The 21,292-nt window shown below is 33.0% G+C and overlaps 3 protein-coding genes across 3 annotated transcripts; 1 reads left to right on the top strand and 2 right to left on the bottom strand.

Moving 5' to 3' along the window:
- Positions 1-4,003: 4,003 nt before the first annotated feature.
- Positions 4,004-9,983, top strand: LOC108215817 (26S proteasome non-ATPase regulatory subunit 7 homolog A). Its single transcript, XM_017388399.2, has 10 exons — positions 4,004-4,315; positions 5,435-5,527; positions 5,652-5,733; positions 6,530-6,626; positions 6,709-6,784; positions 6,885-6,943; positions 7,128-7,250; positions 8,127-8,184; positions 8,295-8,380; positions 9,679-9,983. Exons 1-10 carry the CDS (start codon positions 4,129-4,131, stop codon positions 9,748-9,750), a joined length of 933 nt encoding a protein of 310 aa, XP_017243888.1. The 5' UTR covers positions 4,004-4,128; the 3' UTR covers positions 9,751-9,983.
- Positions 9,984-10,251: 268 nt separating this feature from the next.
- On the bottom strand, positions 10,252-10,635 carry LOC108217120 (uncharacterized). Its single transcript, XM_017389969.1, has one exon. The coding sequence runs from the start codon at positions 10,633-10,635 to the stop codon at positions 10,252-10,254; it is 384 nt and encodes a 127-aa protein (XP_017245458.1).
- A 5,719-nt stretch (positions 10,636-16,354) lies between these two features.
- Positions 16,355-18,386, bottom strand: LOC108216321 (transcription factor DIVARICATA). The gene is made up of 2 exons (XM_017389054.2): positions 17,463-18,386; positions 16,355-17,089 (listed from the first exon to the last, which is right to left on the bottom strand). Exons 1-2 carry the CDS (start codon positions 17,873-17,875, stop codon positions 16,624-16,626), a joined length of 879 nt encoding a protein of 292 aa, XP_017244543.1. The 5' UTR covers positions 17,876-18,386; the 3' UTR covers positions 16,355-16,623.
- Positions 18,387-21,292: the final 2,906 nt, after the last annotated feature.

Below are 21,292 nucleotides of genomic sequence, written 5' to 3'. Positions count from 1 at the left end.
ATGGGTTAGACTATTATGGGCTGGGCCGGCGTGAAATTATAAAATTCATATTTTTGTGTGTGTGTGTGTGTAATATAATAAGGCCAGGATTGTTTTTTTGATTTGTATGTCTAAATGTAAAGACAACCATATATGGCACATAATTATGATAACTCAACAATAAAACATGCAAGTAAATAATATTGCGCCTGCATAGGAATCTGAAGGTACGGCGACAAATGTTTAAGAAGCCATCTATAGTATTGAAGGAATAAGTTCACTGGAGGAAGTTCATTAATATGTTCATGTCTTAGAGAAAAATAAAGATTGAAGTATTCAAGAATGTGAAAGCAATGAAGATGTTGTCTAAGTACTCGGAAGGTTTCAGTGCAACCGTTGAAGCAAGATATACGAGGAATCATTAAGTTTTGAGTATAAGGCAAATACAAAGAATTAGAATATTAAAGAATCCTAAAGTCTGTTCAAGATCACAATGGCAGACCTCGGCCTTTGTGATAAATAAAGTTTAAAGCCTGGTTGCAAGAGTGTTTTTGAATCAGTTGAAGTGCCAGAAGAATCCAGTTTATGTCGGTTGATTATTTATAATCAATAATTATTGAAGCATAACTAATTTGGAACCAACTGATCAATATTTGTTGACAAAGACAGTACGAAATTTGACTTTAGTGTTAGTCGCTTGTGAACCAGACTAGTGCTTTGCACGTAGTATTTATCAATCGGATAATTGATCCAGTCATTTATTTAGTCATCTGTTTCATATTTTTTTCCTTTTTAATTATGAGTTCGTTGACTCTTTTCCTCTATCGTTTTAGATAGTTATATTCTTTTATTGTCTGTATGAACTTATTACGTTCTTTTATTTGTATTGTATTTTTTCAGGGTACACGAGCGGAAAATTGAATGATAGCGGGACCTGTTATGCAAATGCTAATTACAATATGAATTCCAACGAATCCAATTTCGTTATTAGTTGTTTTCTTATCGAACATTAAAATTTTATAATCTAAGTGTCCCCGGTCACCTCTGTCCAAGAGTTAGATGGTAAACTTTCTTGAACGAAAGAAACTCCTGGTAGCGGCTCTTGTATTTTGATATAATTCATCATACGAGAATGTATCTTGTGACAATATATATATATATATATATATAGGCTCATGATCAAATAGAAACCACTCTTAAAATAAAAACTAGAAACCAGTTTCCCTACCACTATTTATGACCACGGGTATCACTAATTTATACTGCACTAATCACTATTTTTATACAGTTTGTAAACAACGATTTTTATTATCAAAATTGAGAAAATCTACTTATCTAAACTATTGATAATGATTATAGATGATCAATTTCATCCGTAGGAAGGTTCTTGGCGGTAGAAAGCCACAAGAGAAGTTGTATGATGATGGTAAGTAGTCGTTAGTTTTGTAAGTTATGATGAAAAGTGTATGTGACTATTGGTGATGATAGACAATGGTGGCAAGTCATAGAAACGTCTGGTAATGGTGGTAAGAGGTCCATTATTACGATTTGGGTGAAGATGATGGTAATATACGTTGCATATATGTGTGTGTATATATATTTATATTCGCGAGATATGCTATATATAAATTAGTGATATGTTATGTACAAATTAGTGATTTCTGTAGTTAAAAATAGTGATAAAAAATTGTCCAGAAACTGGTTTTTAGTTTTTAGGCTAATTTGGTTTCTATTGGAGTAGGACTCCATATATATATATATATATATATATATATATATATATATATATATATATATATATATATATATATATATAGGAATAAAATCAAATAAAAACTTTTTTAAGTTACAAATTTACAAACTTTTTTTTATTCTCCCATCTTGTTAATCTTTAGTTATAAAAAGTTTCCATGTTGAAAATTCTTCAAAAAACATCACAATTTTTTATAAATAAGGCATAATTAAATCGTGCATTCAACACATTTATAACTGGGGTTCAATATCGGGTGTAGAACACTTATTATCATTGTGTTGAATATATCTATAAAGATGCTTAAACTATACCTCCAGGGTTTGGGTAGGGTGTGGAAACATAAATATTAGTTATATAATACGTTTAACTTAGTTCTTACATTAAAAAATTAGTTTATGTACTTCTCCTACACAATTTTAATCGATGTTCAACGAAATATGTTAAAAAAATGTTGAACTCAAATTATATAAAGTTTGTAAGTTTGTACCAGAAAACCACCCCTATATATATAAAATAGGAGAAAGATCCTAAGAAAACCCAACCTATCAAGAAAACCGAGGAACCCACTTAATCACCGTTCATCTTAAAATCATGTTTTTAATTGTGATTTATTAAAAAGGCAATCAAATCTAATTTATAGAGGGCAGTTTAGTAATATACATATCCACATATTCAATCAATAATACATTCCATGTTTAGATAGATTTTTAATTTTGATAATTTATTTTGTCTTCGTGCATACATATGGAAAGAATCTGAATGTCCATTTTCACCGAGTTACAAGCTTCAGTTACAAGCTTAAAATCCATGGCAGATGAGGAACTCGAGTTCACCGAAAAAGGTTAGTCAGAGAATTATAGTAGCAGAATAGTATAAGACATAAAATTATAGAAGCAGAATACTATATTTCGCCTGATACGAGTTCTTCTCATCACTATATCTTTTTAATTCTATATAGTCATGGATAGTAGAGAATCCGAATTGCTACAAGATTTACAGAGCATGGGCTACATTTCCGCATGTGTTGCTGAGAAGATACCGTTTTTGAACCAGAAATTCAAGAACTTGCAATCGGCTTTTGAATTCTATAGAGAATATGGAAGATGCCGCAGGTGGAGGTGGTGGAGGTGGGTGGGATTCGTTGGTTGTAGATATGGTGGAGGCGAACATGGAGAGGCGGCGGACATGGATGGGGTGGCGGCATGAAGTTGTTGGAAGTGAAGGTGGAGGCAGGCTGGGTTGGAGAAGAAGGTGGGGTTGTAGGAGAATTTAGTGATATTCTCTTTAGAGTTTAGTAATAATTCAGTTGGGTTTTAGTTTGTAAAATAAGGAGAATTTAGTGATATTCTCTTTAGAGTTTAGTAATAATTCATCAGTTGAAAGCCCCTTCTATGACTGTTTCAACTGATGTGCTTAACAACCTTCATCAGTTGAAAGCCCCTTCTATACACTTTACTAAATCAATCGGCTATCATCTTTCGGTCCGGTTCGGTCCAGGTAAAAAGGTTAATTCATTTTTTGATTCTTTAGGGTCGGTCTGGTTCTAGGCCAAACTGATCGAATGCTTAGCACTATACACGGTCTCTGAGATTTTAAATAAAATAGTGCCCTTCGATAAGTTGGGGGTGAGCATTTAGTTGGTTTTGGTGAAAATCAAATCGAATTGAAATAATTAAAAATTAAAATATGATCTTTTTAGTAAATCAAACTTAACTGAAATAGTGTCTCAAATTGAACCGAACCGATCTGAAATAATTCGATTAGTTCGGTTTCAATTATTCAAAATCCGTATTTCAAAATAAAACTTGTAGTAATAGATATACAAGTACATCCCAATAATACTAATGCCACTCACTTTAACATAAGTGGTAAATATTGATTGGACACCGTAGAAAACATAATGTATGGAAAATATAATTAGAAATTAATTCTACAATGAATATGTATTAATCCAATTTCTTTGATATCTTATTGTGTTACTCCAAATTTTGGAGTTCTACTTCCAAATTACAACATCAAAAGAACTAGAATAAAAAAGTTGGAAAAAATTCCAAAATATGTTATTTAAAAATATAAAATCATTATTTATTTATTTTAATTTGATCAAATTAATATTTTGAATAATCGAACTGGATCAGATTATTAATTAGATAATAACAAAAACTTAATCAACCAAAATTTTCATAAAAAAACTAAATCAAAATTATTCAATTCGGTTCAATTATTCGGATCCATTTCAGTTTTTGGTTAGCACTTGGCCATCGTAAAACTGTGCAAAGAAATACTTTTAACAATTTTTCGAAAGTCCTCGAGAGTCGAGAATACGATACATTTGTAGTCCATCAGCAGACTTGTTTAGATAGCATAGCAACGCTAGAGAGAAAGTAATCGAAGCAATGGATGTGATAAAGTCGCAGCAGATACTTGCGCGACCGATCGAGAAAGTGATAGTCCACCCCCTCGTACTTCTCAGCATCGTCGACAATTACAATCGCGTCGCCAAAGACACTCGTAAGCGCGTCGTCGGCGTGCTTCTCGGCAGCTCTTTCAAAGGCACTGTCGACGTCACCAATAGCTATGCTGGTATATACTCTCTCTCTCTCTCAGATCTCTTTTCTTCGGTTTGTCTACTCAATTGTTTGATTCGTTGTGGATTTGACTGATTATCGAGGATGTTAGGGTTTTTCGATAAGTTAGGATGTTTTAGTAATAATCTATGAATTTTAATGGATTGTATCTGATTTTGATTTTGTGTGGAGTCTAACAGATTTTAGATAAAATGTCGCAGAGTTGATGTAGAGTTGATAAGATTTAAGCACAATGCTTCAAAATCCCGTAAATCATGGTGGGATTCTAGAAAACATAAAATTCTAATAATCTTTATTGAATTTTAAAAATCCTAAATGTTTTTTTCGTGTTTTTGGTAAGTGGAAATTCGGTTTTAGGTTTATCGGCTTTGGCTTAAAATAGAATGGCATTTGTAGATGACCAGTTGGGAATTAGTTTAATTGGAGCAGAGTGCACGGAGTGACCACGAGTTGCGTTCAACCGCACAAATGGCAATAATTAACTTTATTTTAATCCAATCCGAACCGAAATCAAAATGAAGTTCTCGGGTTCCGGTTTGACTAATTTAAGAAACCGTAGTTTGTGGGTTGGTTTTGTTGTGATACTAAATTAACCCGTTTACGACCTGAACAGCACATATGTATATATTAATATACATTTTCATTATATAGAGTAAATTGGTTACCAACTTGTTGGATGCCGAAGCTGGTTGTTGCTGTTACTATGTGATTAACAGATTGTTCAGTGTTATCTTTATTTTTGTGAAATCGCATCATGCCCTTTTGTTTACAGCGAAGGTTGTGGATTATCTGCAATCAAATATACTGCTTACATTAAACTTCATTGCTTAATGATGGATTGAGTCTTTAGGGATGACTATAAAAAGTTTCAAAAACTAGTAATGTAGGGCTTGCTAAAAACTAGTATCTGATTTAACTGAAGGCATCTTCCATAAATTCCGGGTTAGCAAAAAATTACTCTATGCTTGAACGGACCACTTCATGCATGTATTAAGTGACTGGAAGAGGTTCTTCCTTTACTAATGACCTAGATTGTTACTTCCTTTAGTGTGAAAAGTTGTGACCTAATTGCTTATTAGCTCCCTTTTTAAATGCTCTAATCTTAATTTTGTAGTGCCCTTTGAAGAGGATGATAAAGATCCAAGCATATGGTTTCTTGACCATAATTATCACGAGGCAATGTTTTCTATGTTCAAGAGGATAAATGGTACCACACCCTTTCTTAGTAGCTTGTACTACAACCTGTCTTAGTAGCTCAAATATGCATTGTTTCCATTTTCTTAAGTATTTGTTACCCATGTCATTGTCTAACTTTTAGAAAATCATAACAGCAAAGGAGCATGTCATTGGGTGGTATAGTACAGGCCCTAAGCTGCGCGAAAATGACTTGGACGTTCACGCTTTATTTAACGAGTAAGAATTATGTGTATTGTATATGATCCTCAAATGCTCCTATAATATTTAATAGTTAGCCTGCGAAGGTAAGAAGTTTTAGAAAGATAAAAGACACTTTATATAGGTTAGTATATATCAGCTGTATATGAAATTCTGTTGGAAAAAGTTGCACAACAGTCTTGTACAGAAATTGGAAAGTCTTGAACTGAAGGAATGGGGAGTGTTCCAGGAGGACATCATTTATATAAAAAAAACTTTTATGACATTATAACTTTGATCTTCATTATATTATTTTCTATGAAACTTTGTGTGGTTTCAGTAGCTCTGTAATTGTTTATATAAATCATAAATGTTCAAATTTGTAGGTGTTTCTAGAGCTTTATTTTTTTGGTCAGAACTTTGATATGTAATCTTTAATGGTCAAAGTTCTATATTGTTGGAATAGCGGATATGAGCTTGTTATTTGCAATTATATGTTGTTAAAAATTCTTCTGTTGGCTGCAAGCAGAAGAGCTTTAGGGACTCGTAATAAGTTATATTATTATTTTACAAGCATCTGGGAGTAAATTATGCTTACAGAGTAACTATACTTTTCTGAGAGAAGGGGGGGAGGTAAAACCTGCCTTTTAGATTAATCCATCCTCACCTATAGCCTTTTATGCGCTGGTCCTATTTTGATAGCATTTTATAGTTGGAACCACTTCTAATTTCCCTCCTTTTGAAAAATCCTTTTTTCATTCTCTTTCTAATTATTTTACTGCTCTGTCCTTAATCTGTTGTATAGTTCTTAATTACTAAGTTCTTGTTATTACAGTTACGTTCCAAATCCTGTATTAGTTATCATTGATGTGCAACCCAAGGAATTAGGAATACCTACTAAAGCTTACTGTGCTGTTGAAGAGGTTAAGGAGGTAGTATCATTGTTGCAGAATTAATAAGATAATAAAATATTCCGGGTGCCTTAAATTGGGCTAATCATGTTTATGGTCACAGAATGCTACTCAGAAAAGCCAGAAAGTTTTTGTTCACGTGCCTTCAGAAATTGCTGCTCATGAGGTTGAGGAAATTGGTAAGCAGTGAGGTGAAAACTTTTTTTTTTTTTTTGCATATCAGACCTTCTCAATGCCTCCTTTTAACTCTAACACATTTGACATGTAAACTGTGATCAGGAGTGGAGCACCTGCTGAGAGATGTGAAGGATACAACCATCAGCACTCTTGCAACAGAGGTTTTTTTTTTTTGCTTATCTAGATCATCTATTAAACTTAACTTCTTACATCAATATATCAATATATATGTTAAAAAACTGGATGATGAATAATCATAAATACTAACAAAAGCATTTACTTGTTCCCTTTTCTTTTTCTATTACTGTGGCTTGACTGTTGATGTCACACAACTGTCCTGTGCAGGTTACAGGAAAACTTGCAGCCTTAAAGGGACTGGATGCTCGGCTACGAGAGATACGAAATTATCTTGATCTTGTTATTGATGAAAAGCTTCCCTTAAATCATGAGATTTTGTACCATTTACAGGTAATTTATAAATTTACATTTACATATACAGTTCATTAATGCTTCCCTGTAATGCCCTCATTCCCTTGCCAAAAATAAAAGAGGGAAGAATAGGAAACCAATTTTGAAAGAGAAGTTTAAGAAAATGACAGCAGACAGAGGAAGAATTGTGGCTTAAAACATTAATGACACAGATGCTCTTAAAGCTTTTTTTTTAAAAAACAAAGCGATGAGCTTAAACTTATAGAGTATTTATTTTCATTTCAATTTCTCTGAAACCTGTATAGAGATGAAATCACAGTTTTATGTGTAATTTAGAACTCTTTTTTAATCTCAAAGTAGTGAAGTTTGAAGGCTTTTGCGATTTTCGTTATTCTAAACCATTACCTGAAGTAGTGTGAATAGGTATTTTTCTTGCTGCAACGTAGAACTATAAAATATTTGAGAAAAGTTAACCTAGTGAATTCAGACAAATTACCACACTTGTATGACGTATCATTGTTAATGTACTAAAACACATTGATTATTACTTTTTTATCAACCTAAATATATGCTCTTATGATATTATGAGGCTGTATATTTTGGGAACAAAGAAGAAACTCATTTGCGTCAAGAAAATTGGAATGAATGGAGTCTAAACTTTTGGGCCTTGTATTAAACTACGTATAAATTATACTCATTTTTATTTACCAAACTAATGAAATTTTGTGGTTAAATATGTTCCAACAATTGCTCTTTTTTTAATAACAAAGCATGGCATCTGCTAAACAATATTGATATGCTTATAGATCAGGGGGGAGTATATACTTGTTTAAGTCTAGCAGTCAGAGTTAATAGTGGTACCTTCCCCCCTTCTCCCCCAATTTTTTTATTAAACTTGTATTTGTGAAATTGCAGGATGTATTCAACCTTCTTCCCAATTTAAATGTAGCTGATTTAATCAAGGCATTTGCAGGTATGCAAGTTACTCAGGAAATGTAAAAATGAAAGTGACTGTTGTACTTAAAACCATATCAGTTTACTGACAGTGATACCTATTGTCGTTGATAATATCTATTCATGCAGTAAAAACAAATGACCAGATGCTGGTTATATATCTTTCATCTTTGATTCGAAGTGTCATAGCGCTCCACAACTTGATCAATAACAAGGTGCTCTTTCTCTTAGACATTTACTTATGTTTAAGCACATCATGTCACCTTACTTTTTACAACTTCTTTAGATTATGTCTGAAAGAATTATAATTGTGTGACTAGTTATAATTGGTAAAAATTTAGTGCTCCAATATATTTCCATGGAATGTTTTTATTTACTTGCTAGTTCATTTTGGAGATACTATTAAGCATATCTCCTTCCCAGTATTGTTTACTGTGGATATGAAAGGTGGTTAGTCTAGTGGATACCCTTATCCTCTTCGTAGTAGTTGTAGTAGAAGGGCTAGTTTAAGTCTTGGTGAAGGTCTGTGTGCTTGTGAGTCATGGTTATTTTGACGCCAAGTCGAGTCTCGATGCCAAGAACCTTTAAAATGACTAATCTATTTGTCCTTCCTATGCATGATTTAATAATATAATTGAACGCATTTGCAGATATTAAATCATAAGTTTTATAATAATAAGTTTGAATGAAGCATAGTTACTACATAATGACATTCAAATACCAAATTTTAAAATGTCATAACATGAGTGATGACGATTATTAAGCAAAGCCAACCATCTCAACTTGCATATATCTGTTTATGTATGTGTTTAAATTCTTTGTTTTATCTACATTAATTATAAGAGGTCAACATTTGAGTAATTAGATTGTTGGTTTAATTGTTTTACAATTGTTGTTATATTGGTTATAACTTATAATGAACGCCAGTTGCTTACAAAACTTCATGTTATTATTTTTAACTTGAAAGTTTTAGTCATAACATAACTTTTGAATGGCTGCCTTCTGGCCTATTACGTCTAGAGTTGGGTTTTTATGATTTAAAAAATAAGGATAATATTACTATCAATTTCTCGTGTTTTTAACATGTCATTCTTATGGTATTCAGTTTTGCAAGTATAGTGAGACCAAGATAAAAATGGCTTTTGTATTTTGTTTAGTTATTACAATTTTATATGTCCATTATATCTATGACACCATCGTTACTTGTTACTTGACACCATGTCTATATGGTCGTCCTGCCTTAGTATTCCTATCAAACTTGATATATGGATTCATTCTGTTATATTTCATTTTAAGGAAATAGTTGTATATCTATGTTGTATCGATTATATAAATCTTAAATTCTAAATGTCTTCTCTGTCTGTGTGAAGATATCTGGGCACTAATACACTTGATATAATATAGATCCACATTTATATATCTTAGTTTATACGTTTCAATATTGTTATAAGAACAAGATATTTTGTACATGATATGATGATCAGACCTAATAGTCTGAACACTGTTTCTCCAGATGCTCAACAAGGAACATGAGAAGGCCGAGGATGCAAAGCCTGCAACTGTATCACCAGTTGCTGGAAGCTGATCATATTTTTGTTGCATCTCTATTACAGTGCAGATAGGCTTCCACCCTACACGAGATTTCTTTTGTAGCACATCTGGACATTAGGTTTGGAGCTACTGTTTTCATATGTACCATTGCTATGTAGTCCAGCAATCAGTCAGGGAATTCTTATGTTAACCAGCATCGAAATTTTTTTGATTTTTCAGACAGTTTCTACTTTCTTAATAATCGAGTTATCCAAGTGTTGTACCTAATCTTTCCGGCACTCCTTTGATCACTAGACTTTATATTATGAAGAAAAAATATTACAGCCCAGTGAGAATCTCCTTGAGAATTCATTTGCAAGGATCTTTTGCTAATTATAGAACACTGGAAGCTGTTAACAAACAACACTTGTGTTAAGATGAATGCAAGTTTCAGTCTCTAGAAGATAACATGAAAACTGAAGAACTATTACATAACTGTACTGCCCCTTTTTACAACCCAGAAGCAAACTTTTCTTATATAGTCGAACAAAGAAACTCAAGAAGCGGAGTTGGATTTATGCAAAGAAGAAGAAGAATTCAAGAACTCAATGCAATCTTCAACAGCTTCAGCCCTCTGAGAATCAAGCGCAACAGACCTCGACCGTAGCAAATTCGACGAAGATACCTCCCTCCGTGAAGAACTTTTTGCAGATACAATACTCAGAGCTCTTGTCACCTTTGCTCCCACACGTTTCAGGAACTTCTCGGCTAAAAATGCTCTAGGGGTGGTGGAGGAGATGCTTTCCGGAGACTGAACGTCGCATTCGGAACGCCGATTATGGCCCTTGTGTTGTAGTGATTTTGCTGTTACCACAGTTTTGTTGAAGATATTTGGATCTTCAGCCATAGAGTCATAACTGAAGCTCACTCTTTTACTCATGGTGTTCAATATTAGTGAGTTTAGAAATAGAGAAGGTGCATGTGCGTGTACAAGGCAGCAGATTTGGTGTATGTAGTAGTTAGAGGTATTTATTGAGGAATTAAGATATGATTAAAGAATAGGTAGGTGGAAAGAAATAAAGAAAAATAGAGAATGATCCATGATAGATGAAAATTACTGATTAGAGGAAATTATAAATCCAAAAAAAATATTATTATGTGTTTTTCAAGTAATGAAAGTGCAAATTTCACATTTATTCGTCAATCTAATATATTTATTCGATCATCAAAATAAAAATGATGATATCAAATTGTATATAACAAGTACTATATTTGGTTCACCCCTTCTGATATATAATTTATAACATTTGACTCATTTAAATCAAGAAAAATATGACAAATAAAATAGAGTTCTAAAAAAATATTCCTTTCCGAAAGTGGAATAAATGTTAACTCATTAAGATGTCATGCGTGATCTCATTAGTTACAAGTTTATACATGTTCTGGATTAGCTTGATTAGAGGTTAAGAATAAACTAACAGCAGGGATTAATGTTTGTAAGTTATAGTGGAATATCAAGTGATGAAAATGGGGTTTGGTCAAAAGATATATGAGTGGTGGAGCCATTAAAGATGAAAGGAATTAAGTAGGTTTGGAAATTTAAGCATTTTGTTTACGAGATGAAAAGGAGGACGGTCAGTAAAATCGAACAAGCTGACTTGACCTCTGTATATTCGACATTTTCTTCCAATATTTTATACTCCCAGTCCCCTGTCCCATTTAGTTGTCACTTTTGGGTTTATGCCGATCAAATTGATCAAAGTTTGGCTGAAATTCATTAATATTTTATCAATTAAAAAAATAAAAAAAAATATGTCATCGGAAATAACTTTTAATCTACTTTAAGATGTAATTTTCAGTTTTTTTTTTTTTTTTTGACAAATAATTTTCAGTTTTTTAAAATAATGAAAGAGTGACTTATAATATTTGGTCACCAACAAAAATAGAAATGTGACAACTAAAATGGGACGGAGGGAGTATAACAAAAATAGTAAAGAAACTAAATTTAGTGAGCTACATTCAAAATAAGGGTTTGCAGTTTTGAGAGTCGACTTCCAAAATTCTAGCCGCCACTTCTCCGCTCTTCATCCTTCATCCCTCTTTCTGATTAATCATCTTCCATCTTCTCTTATATTTATCAGTTTTTTCAATAAAACCAAGATCTAATCCTTTTGGGTGAGTTCTTGTTGAGTACCTTGTCATCAAGGTTGTGCCCATCTTTTTGGGATGTTTGTGTTTGTTTTGATGTTTTTGTGTGTCTTGTTATGGGTTTCGGTAACGTTTTCAAGAAGGTGTTACATGATATTTTGGGTGATCCGTATGGCTTGTATCAAATATGGCATGGTGGTAAATATCGCAAGAGCTCACCTTTCACGACATAATATTGTTCATGTTTTGGGGTCATTTTTTGATCCAATATCAGTGGATGTAACTGATAATTCTGAACATTGGGCTACAGATGCTGCTGCTTATGTGAAGGTCGATTGTGATGCTACTATGTTCACAACTGATGTAGGTTAGATTGTTCGAGATTTGATTGTAATTCTTTTTGGTTCAAAGAATTTAAATATTCTACTTGTTAAACGATCTGAAAACAAAGCGGCTATATGTTTAGCTCGTTTTTTGTTTCTTAATCAGGTTGTAATTGACAGTTCGAGGGTTTGTCTCGGCTGGGTTTCAGTTATTTATTAAATTCTTCGCATTTCGTCAAAAAAAAAAAAAATTTAGTGAGCTGATTTGATTTTCATGGAGATTAGGAAAAAGATAGTAAAAGAAATAAAATTTAGTTGAAAAGTGGGTAAAATGATGAGACCGATCAAAATTTAGTAACTCCTCTGTCTCAATTTACAAGTCCATGTCCCATATTACATGTCCCTCTCTTCTTTCGACATAAATTTATCTCTATATTTATTGTGATTTTTTTGAAACTCTACTTTATTCTTGTTTCTCAATGTATTAAATCTCTATATTTATTATAGTTTTTTGAAACTCAACTTTATTCTTACTTTTTCAATGCAATAATTCATGATATATATAAGAGTAGAAAATATAGACATACGCTCTTAATGAATATATCAACTAATTCAAATATAGAAAATAATAGTAGGTCGTTTAAAAATTTGAAACGTGAATAAAATTTGTACTTTTTATTAAATTGATTCGGTTACCTTTGAAGTTGATAATAGACATACACTCACAAACATAGAATGATGAAAAAGATGAACACACGGGAACTAGCAGGTCCACAAATCAGTCTTTAGACCATGTCCACTGCAAAGTAATAATTTTATAAATTTATATTTTATCATAAAGTGATAATAATATAAAATTATATCAATTTACAGTGTGAGACATTTATTATTTACCGTAAATTCTATACCAAATTTCATGCTTTTTAAAATATCAAATATGCTCTAAGGTTGGGTAATGAAGAAATGTATATTCTTGCATATTAAAGGTATCAAAGATGAATCATTTAAGCTATATATTGAGCTTCCTCTCTAGTAGTTGCAGTTAATAAGTTAGCATAACTTGTGGAGTTGATACCTTTGATATGCATCATTAAAAAAATCATGTCTTTACCTTTAATTACCCTTCATCTTTGATTCTTGCTGACTAAAAGAATCTGTTTGTCAAAAAAAGAATCTGTTTGTCTGTTTTGCCAGAAGATGGCACTTTATTTTTGACCAAAAAGAAAACACTCCTATCATTCCCCTTCTTTCCCTCAAACAGTGAGACAGATTTTTGTTTTCAGAACATTAGTTTTGTGCAATATCATTAGAAGATGCAATCATATATTAATTTGATTTTTGCACCAGAATTGCTTTGTAAATCACAATGTAACCTCCACCAATATTTTTAGCAATCCATACCTACAAAGTAGAGCCTCCAGAAGCTAAATTTAGTGCATTCTCTACCCCCCTTAAATTGTGAGGAGTTATTCTGTCATGCATGCACAATCAAACAAGTGCACTCAAATTCAGATCATTAGTATCTGGGCCTCAACTGGTTTCAAGGCCCATTGAGTTGCTTTGAATGGAGTCTTGATGGTGTCATACTGTTATTGCTGGACAAAAATCACATAATGTATTTGAGTGCACAAACATAATATTTTCTTTAAAAAATATGGTATAATACACGTAATCTGAAATTGTTGTAACCTGAAAATCAAGTATTTTCAACCGGTATTGCAACTTCATATACAATTTTGACTGTATTTTTGAAAATAAGTTTGAATAAACTGAAAATTTTGCAAATTTCCCAATAATAATATAGTTAAACCAAATTATGTTTTGACTTCCATGTTTTCTATAGTGGATCAGTGGGTGTCATATTTTATTTAAAATCATTTATGTATGCTGGAATTTTGTTTATTTTAAATTATGACATGAGGACCCAAATTGTCTGGCACACAGTTAAAATTTAAGTTAATTTATATGTGAGCTTCAATTAATTTGTTTATTAGCAAGATAACAGAATCTGGGACAATTCAAACCTGGAATTTAGGATAGAGAAAGTGAGCCTGGTTCTTGTTTTAGTTGCGGGGAATATGACACCAGAATTTAGTGGCCAAGTTGACAAAGTGCTTCCTCTGCAACTTGCACATATATTCACATTACAGAAACAAAGAAAGTAGGGACATTCTTGTGGTTTACTTAAGAAGTTTATAAATCTACTACCTCCATCCCAAACTAGATGTCCCCGTTGACTTTGGGCACGTAACTTTAGGTGCATTGACCATCTATTTCCGAATTTTTTTTTTTATTTTTTTTTATAAATGAAAATTTCATATTTTAATTTTTATTTGCAAAAATAAAATTTTATAAATAAGTCACGTATCTATGCGGTCAATGAACCTTAAATTGTGTGCCCAAAGTCAACGGGGCCATCTAATTTGGGATGGAGGGAGTATTATAGAGAAGTGTAAACAAAAGATAAACAATACTAGCAGTTAGCTTTTTTCTAAAAGTCGGCAGTAAATCACTAGTTAATTCATGTTTCGTAATTTATCGGACTGATTAAATATTCGATTGTTCAATTAAGCATCCGATTAATCTCCGATTAATTTTTATTCAGTATTTTCACCGATTAAAACTGATCACCACTTTTACAATACTGATAGTTAGATTCAAGTATCACTATGTGAACTAATTATTGTATTGAAAAGCAGAATCTTAGAACATTAAGAAAAAGATACAATGGAAAATTATACTTTTAGATGATAAGATCCCTTTACTTTAACCTTTCTATATGACCAGGGTCATCAAATTGAAAGCATCTAATAAATTAAGTGTGGTAAAGATTCTTGCTTTTTATTTTTTAGCATTTTGCTGATTCATACAGTGAAACAGATCTTGGTTTAAATTTCAGGAGTGCGGAGATGTCGATCGAGTATTAAACAATGTATGTGAAATGTTATACAATGAATTCGACTGGGAAATACTAACAAGGACGATATTAGAGACTCGGATAGCAAAATCGAGCCGGAACTCAAAAATCAAATCGAACTGTATGAATTGGATTTGGTTCGGTTCTAATTTTTTGGAAATTTTGTCTATTCAGTCTGGATCAGACCGAATAGTTGGAAACATAATTCAATTTAGTCCGGTTCTTAAAAAAAATTGGATCCGGACCGAATAGTTGGTTGACGATCAAGCCTCTCGACTTTTAAAAATGTCTGAATAGTAATAACATATTAAAAAAACTCTTTCTTAAATTGGAGCTTCATTCCTACTCCAGTACTCGAAATGGGGAGCCAAACAAGCATAACCACGCTATCATATTCACCACAGAGTGCATTCTGACTCGGCAAATTGTACTGACCATCTCATGATATGACCAATCATCTTAAAGATTGTGGAGGCGATATTATTTTCTTTTAACGGAGTTAAAAAGTTCTGAACTATAATAATATCATGTGTAGCCAATAGCCATAAGAGCTGAATCCATTATTTTTTTGCCCCAGTCTGTGTTATGTGCAGTGGGGGGAGTAACTTAGTTAAACAGGTAGCGTGCTATTCGAATTCAGCCCGTAAAATATTTGCATTTGGCTCAACTGTCCGGTCGAGACATGAGTCCGAACTGTTCGAATATTTTATCGAGCCAAGTTTGAGCTCCGTAGTTGGCATAATCGAACCTTTAATATCATATACTCCTGTTATATATAAATTTAAAATTTAGCATTTAAATATATCCTGCACTTGAAATTTGAGCTTCCCGAGCGACGTTCAAACCTATCGAACTTATGTCGGATCGAGTTTCTAAGTTTAAATATTACGACTTGGTCGAACTCAGCCTAAACTATTAAGTCAAGCGCGAGCACATCGGGTTTAATTTAGCTCGACTCGATTGCAATATGGTTGTCTTCTTCTTTAAAATTCTCAAATAAATTAAGAGTAATCCTCATAACTCGTAAGCGTAAGTAATTACTAGACCGTATGAACTTCACATAACAAATCAAGATATATAAGAAAATAAGTAGAATCAATTGCAAAGACTCAGGTATCAAAAGAACACTTGACAATCACAACAAACACGACTTTTTTAATACATATAATATACGACCATCACATAAAGCACGATCTTTTTTTATATATATAATTTATTAGAATTAAGTACGAATTGCACTGCATGATAAAAGACTACAGAAGATTTTAAAGTGCCAAATTCAGATCAATCATGCATACTAGCTGCATAAAATGGACTCATACCAATGTTCTTGCAAAATAAAAAAGAGGCTCACCGAGAGACACTGATCTATTGATTGCAATGTGTAAAAGCAAATCCTTATATATTAGCTTAACTCCTGATGATCCTTGAAACAAGAATTCCCCTGGTTAAAAGGGGTTAACTTCCTTGTACATTAGCTTAACTCCTGATTGATCCTTAAAACAAGAACTCCCCTGTTCTGAAAGGGTTGTCTTCATTGTCAGGGTTGAGTCCAAGAAACTGAATTGTATAAACCAAACTGAGGCCCTTGTAGAAAGCTTTTTCGCGTATCATAAGTAGAGTTTCCGCTAAAAGCTTCAGTCTTCATTCTATTTGGCATTTCAAAAGCCATGACTGCTCCTTGATTTTGGATGTTCCAGTCATGTAATGCTTTTCCCATGCCAATGTTACTGGAATCTTGTTGATGCTGCTGCTCGACTGCTATAAATTTATTCGCTGAAGGAGGTTTTGGGTTGTCCGGTGATGTGGATTTGGCTTCTGCAAGATTGACGGTTGTGATATCATGAATGCTTGATCTTCTCTTATCTTTGCCTCCGGAGAGTTGTCTAATGAAATACTTCTGAGCATGACTAGCAACTTGTGTTGGAGTCCTGGAAGTCACAAAATTTCGCGAAATATTTCTCCAGTCCCCTTTACCATACTTTTTAAGCCCCCTCAGAAATTGCCTGAATTCATTCATGAAAACAGAACAATCAACCATAGTTCACCACTTATACATAAGCATAAATAAGCATGAAACATTGCAGTATTTACCATTCCATTAAACCACATTTCTACGCCAACAAATTACTAAAGTCTGCATATATCTACTTATACAATACATAAAAAAAATCTCCTGCAAACCATTTCACTTCTGCTTATATATAACAAACTGAATATAAATTCACTGTCTTAAAGTATATAATAATCATGCATAGACAGCCTTTTAAAATGTTCACAACTGCACAAGTAGAGATTAAATTTTCAATTGAGGCAAAATATGATTAACAAAGTAAATTAAAAAAGTGGATTAAAACTATGATAAAATAAACTAAATACCTGTGTTCTTCCTCTGTCCATGCCAAACCTTTCTTCCTTTCTTGATCACAAGGCCGATCCGAGGGGCTTCGTTTTCCACCTGGAACATAAAATTGTTTCAACCCTTCGAAGCCTTGATTATTAATCCATTCAAGTTCGAAAGAATTATCACTTGCATAGCCTGGAACTGGGATCAATCCAGCTTCAATTACACTAACATCTTCTTCTAATTCTTTGTACTGTTTCATCACATCATTCACCGTTTTCCCCGGGATCATTGCAGCTATATTGTACCATCTATCTGGAGTATCCTTATCAAACAAAGCTAGTGCATTCTCAAATTGCTTGTTCTCTTCTAAGGTCCATTTTGTTGGCTTGCTTTCGAAGAGCCAGCTTGAATTAGGCCTTGACAAAATGTCTAGACCTTGATTCATTTTTCTATGATCAGGACACAAATTTTGAATATAATTGGACAGAACTGAAACTCTAAATTTACTTGTTTTGCCACTTAATTGCACCAGATAAACTGCACAAGAACTGGTGGTTTCAGTGAGCAGTCATATATTCAAAGAGAATAACATGAAAATAAATTTATATAATTTTTTTTGACAGAAGCATGAGATGAGGAATCTAGAGAAGACCTAACTCTCCAAAACTCAAGGAGATGCAGAAAAATCAGATCTTTGGTGTGAAAATTTAATACCATAAATGGCAAAAACCAGATCTAAAAGCCATAAATTCAAGAATCAGAATTCAGAAAGGAAAAAACAAGAAAACAGTTGAGAGAGCCAGAGAAAATAATGTTGATATTAATTGATCAACTGAGTGAAAAATACAACACAGAGCTGCATATTGAACTCAGGCCCTCAAGTGTGAAAAAAAACAGTGAGCACAAAAAGTTTTATGACAAGGAGTGGTATAAATAAAGTGAGCTGAAAGAAGAGTGAATCCAAGTTTGTCAGCAACTTGTACTTGATTGTGAGAGATCTACAGGACTAGAAATATTACTCCCTCCGTATCTTTTTTCTTTTCCTATTTGTAATGTCGGTACTGTTCATAACATGAGACAAATTACTAATTTACATCTAATCTATAAAACTAAATATAGTCATGAGTGATCTTGTTAGATTCGTATTCACGAGTACTTTAATACGGTGAAGTTTTTATATTTAATGCTACTACGAAATGAAAGATATTAACGATAAAAAGTGTGTGTTGGCAAACGTGAAAAGTACAAACAGGAAAAGTATTTAGGGACGGAGGGAGTACAGTACTAGTGAAATGAGAGATTTGCAAGATCACAGGTGTTGGAATGTGATTGGCTGAGATGTTGTTTTGGGGAAGTGTGCAAAAGTAATCTAATCATGCACACACACGCATAACATAGCTGCCCAATGAAGAGCCAAAGGGGCAATCTGTAGATGCTGTATTAGGTGCATATGACTGTTTTGTGACTCTATTAGTAATTTTAAATTGAAGAATCTGAGGGATTGGGAATGATGGTGGAGTTGATATTTAGCTGTAAACTCCTGGCCTTGTCAGTTATTATGCTTGATGTAAAAACATGTGCATGTTGTATGTGCTATATAATTGATGATTATTATTCAGCGCTACAAATACTCGTATTCTTTCGGTAACAAGAGTTTGAAGTTTCGACACAGGTTGGATAAAATTATTCTCTTGGCGATAAAATGTTAAGAATCAAAGACTTAACGGAATAACATTTGCCTTGTCAGAACTCAGATCTTCAATTCTCGTTCCAAAATGAGAAAAATATCAGCTATGCTATAGGTAATGAAAAAATATTTCATGCTGCTATCAAACTAGGAGCTCGCTGAGTTTATAATTGTGATTTATGGTTTAACGTGACGTAATGTGATAAGTTGGGAGTTTCAAATGTCTATTTGAGTAATTTTGACTTATTAACGACTTATGGGTTATTAAAAATGTAATAATACAAATAAAAACGATTTCTGGGTAACTTATGACTAATGGGTAACTTTTATATTAAAAAAATTTCATAAAGATAAAGTCACTGAAAAATGTAATTCAAACTAACTTGTGACTTTAAGTTAGTTTCGGATTTATTTCTCAGTTTAAGTTAGTTCTGGCTTATCGCACGAACAAACATGTATCAGCTTAAAATTAGAAGCAGCGGCAAACGGGCTCTAGAACTAGCTGCCTTTTGCACTCCCACACGATAGTTTTCTTGAAAATTTATTTTCTAGAAAGTCTCCTCTGATATTCTTCTCCCTTCTTGTTACTAATATTTTGACTAGAAATTCTAATAATTGTCAACTTTTTTATGCCCATGCTGCTCATCTGTTTCAGTTAATTGCTGAATGTCAAAATATGTGTTCTTTGAATTTTAAGTTGCAAAAACCTGAATGAATTCTCTTCCATTTTACAATTCTATAATTAGTTACAAGTTGTTAACCTGGATAAACAGGTCAGAACTCACAAGCCATAGAATATTAGCTTTGATGGCTTGCAAGATTACTCTTCTCCCAAAGAAGATTTTCTCCTGAAACTTTGCTAAGCTTAAGGAAGGTTTAGACTTAAGACACGTCAAATACTACTTAATTATTATGAGATTAGTTAAAGACATTTGGATTAGGTAGAACATGCCACTACAAATATATTATGTGGAGTCTAATGTACGAAATGGTACTCAATCAAAATATTTGCATTGGTAAATGCAGATTGGCTATATTAACAATACTTTGTACAAGTTGGCTCCATTGAACTTTTTTCAAAATGTTTATAAGGATAAACTAAATACTGCGTTTTCAAAATAAAAGGTTCGAGTCTCAGCAAAGAGCGGACACATACATGATACGTGCTGATAAACTGCATTGTCAAAATAAAAGGTTCAAGTCTGAGCAGAGAGCGGACACAGACGGACACAGACATGGTACGTGCTAATAAACGCTCAGATGTCGAAACTTGAAAACGAATATGTTAATTTACAGTATCATAGTTGTTGGGCTGCACCTCGAGCTTATTTAAATTGAGTGGCCATTGTTGATAACCATGGTCTTTCCCTGAAGCAGACAGGAAAAGAATATTAATTTATAGAATTGTTCCCTGTCATAGTTGAACTTGTTTATTCTCACTTTTGTTGAATTGCAGCATAAATTATATCAGGAGATTCTGTTTGATCAGCTTCTGCATTTTTAAAATGTTTGGCGGGCTTAGAAGGGATGTGGTGAGGACAGATCAACCAAAGAAAAAAACAAGTCTGCATTATCGAAAAATTTTCTACTCCTATATTACAGGCGCATTCGTATTTAATCGAATAATTTGACCCTTTTTAAATTTAAGATTAGGAAAACGATCTGTTTTGATGGTAAGAGGTCCGAGATTTAGAGTTTAGACTCTTTCCGATGATATTCGACTCTTGACATTAGAATTTTAAATTTCTGTAACCAACTGGACTCTAAACATCTCTTCTAAGAGCAAAACTCTGTTAGATAACCAGTCCATCTAAAATTTTAAGTTGTTCGAGGAGGCCCCAAAATGAATCTTATGCTATATTTCAACACTCCCCCTCAATCAAAATCCCATTTTTTTGGGTTGAAGAGTGGATCACGGGCGCCCATCTTTGAGACAATTAATGACTCGAATGGATCTTAAGTTATATTTCAACAAAGTCTTGTATTGCTCATGCACAAACATGGTTTGCTTTAAGAAGGTATATGAATTACACCACTGTGTTCATATGGTAATCTTGCTTAACAAAATGTGGTTTTCAACTCAAATTTCAATGGTATATGTTGGAAAATGGAAGTTATGAGTATTAAAATGAACTTGACACTTTCCACAAGTGGAAAGATTCTTTTGCCCTACCT

Source organism: Daucus carota, chromosome 4 (genome assembly GCF_001625215.2).
Source record: "Daucus carota subsp. sativus chromosome 4, DH1 v3.0, whole genome shotgun sequence".
Taxonomy (NCBI): domain Eukaryota; kingdom Viridiplantae; phylum Streptophyta; class Magnoliopsida; order Apiales; family Apiaceae; genus Daucus; species Daucus carota.
The sequence above is the reverse complement of the archived record's forward strand: the minus strand, read 5'-3'. Positions and strand labels throughout refer to the sequence as shown.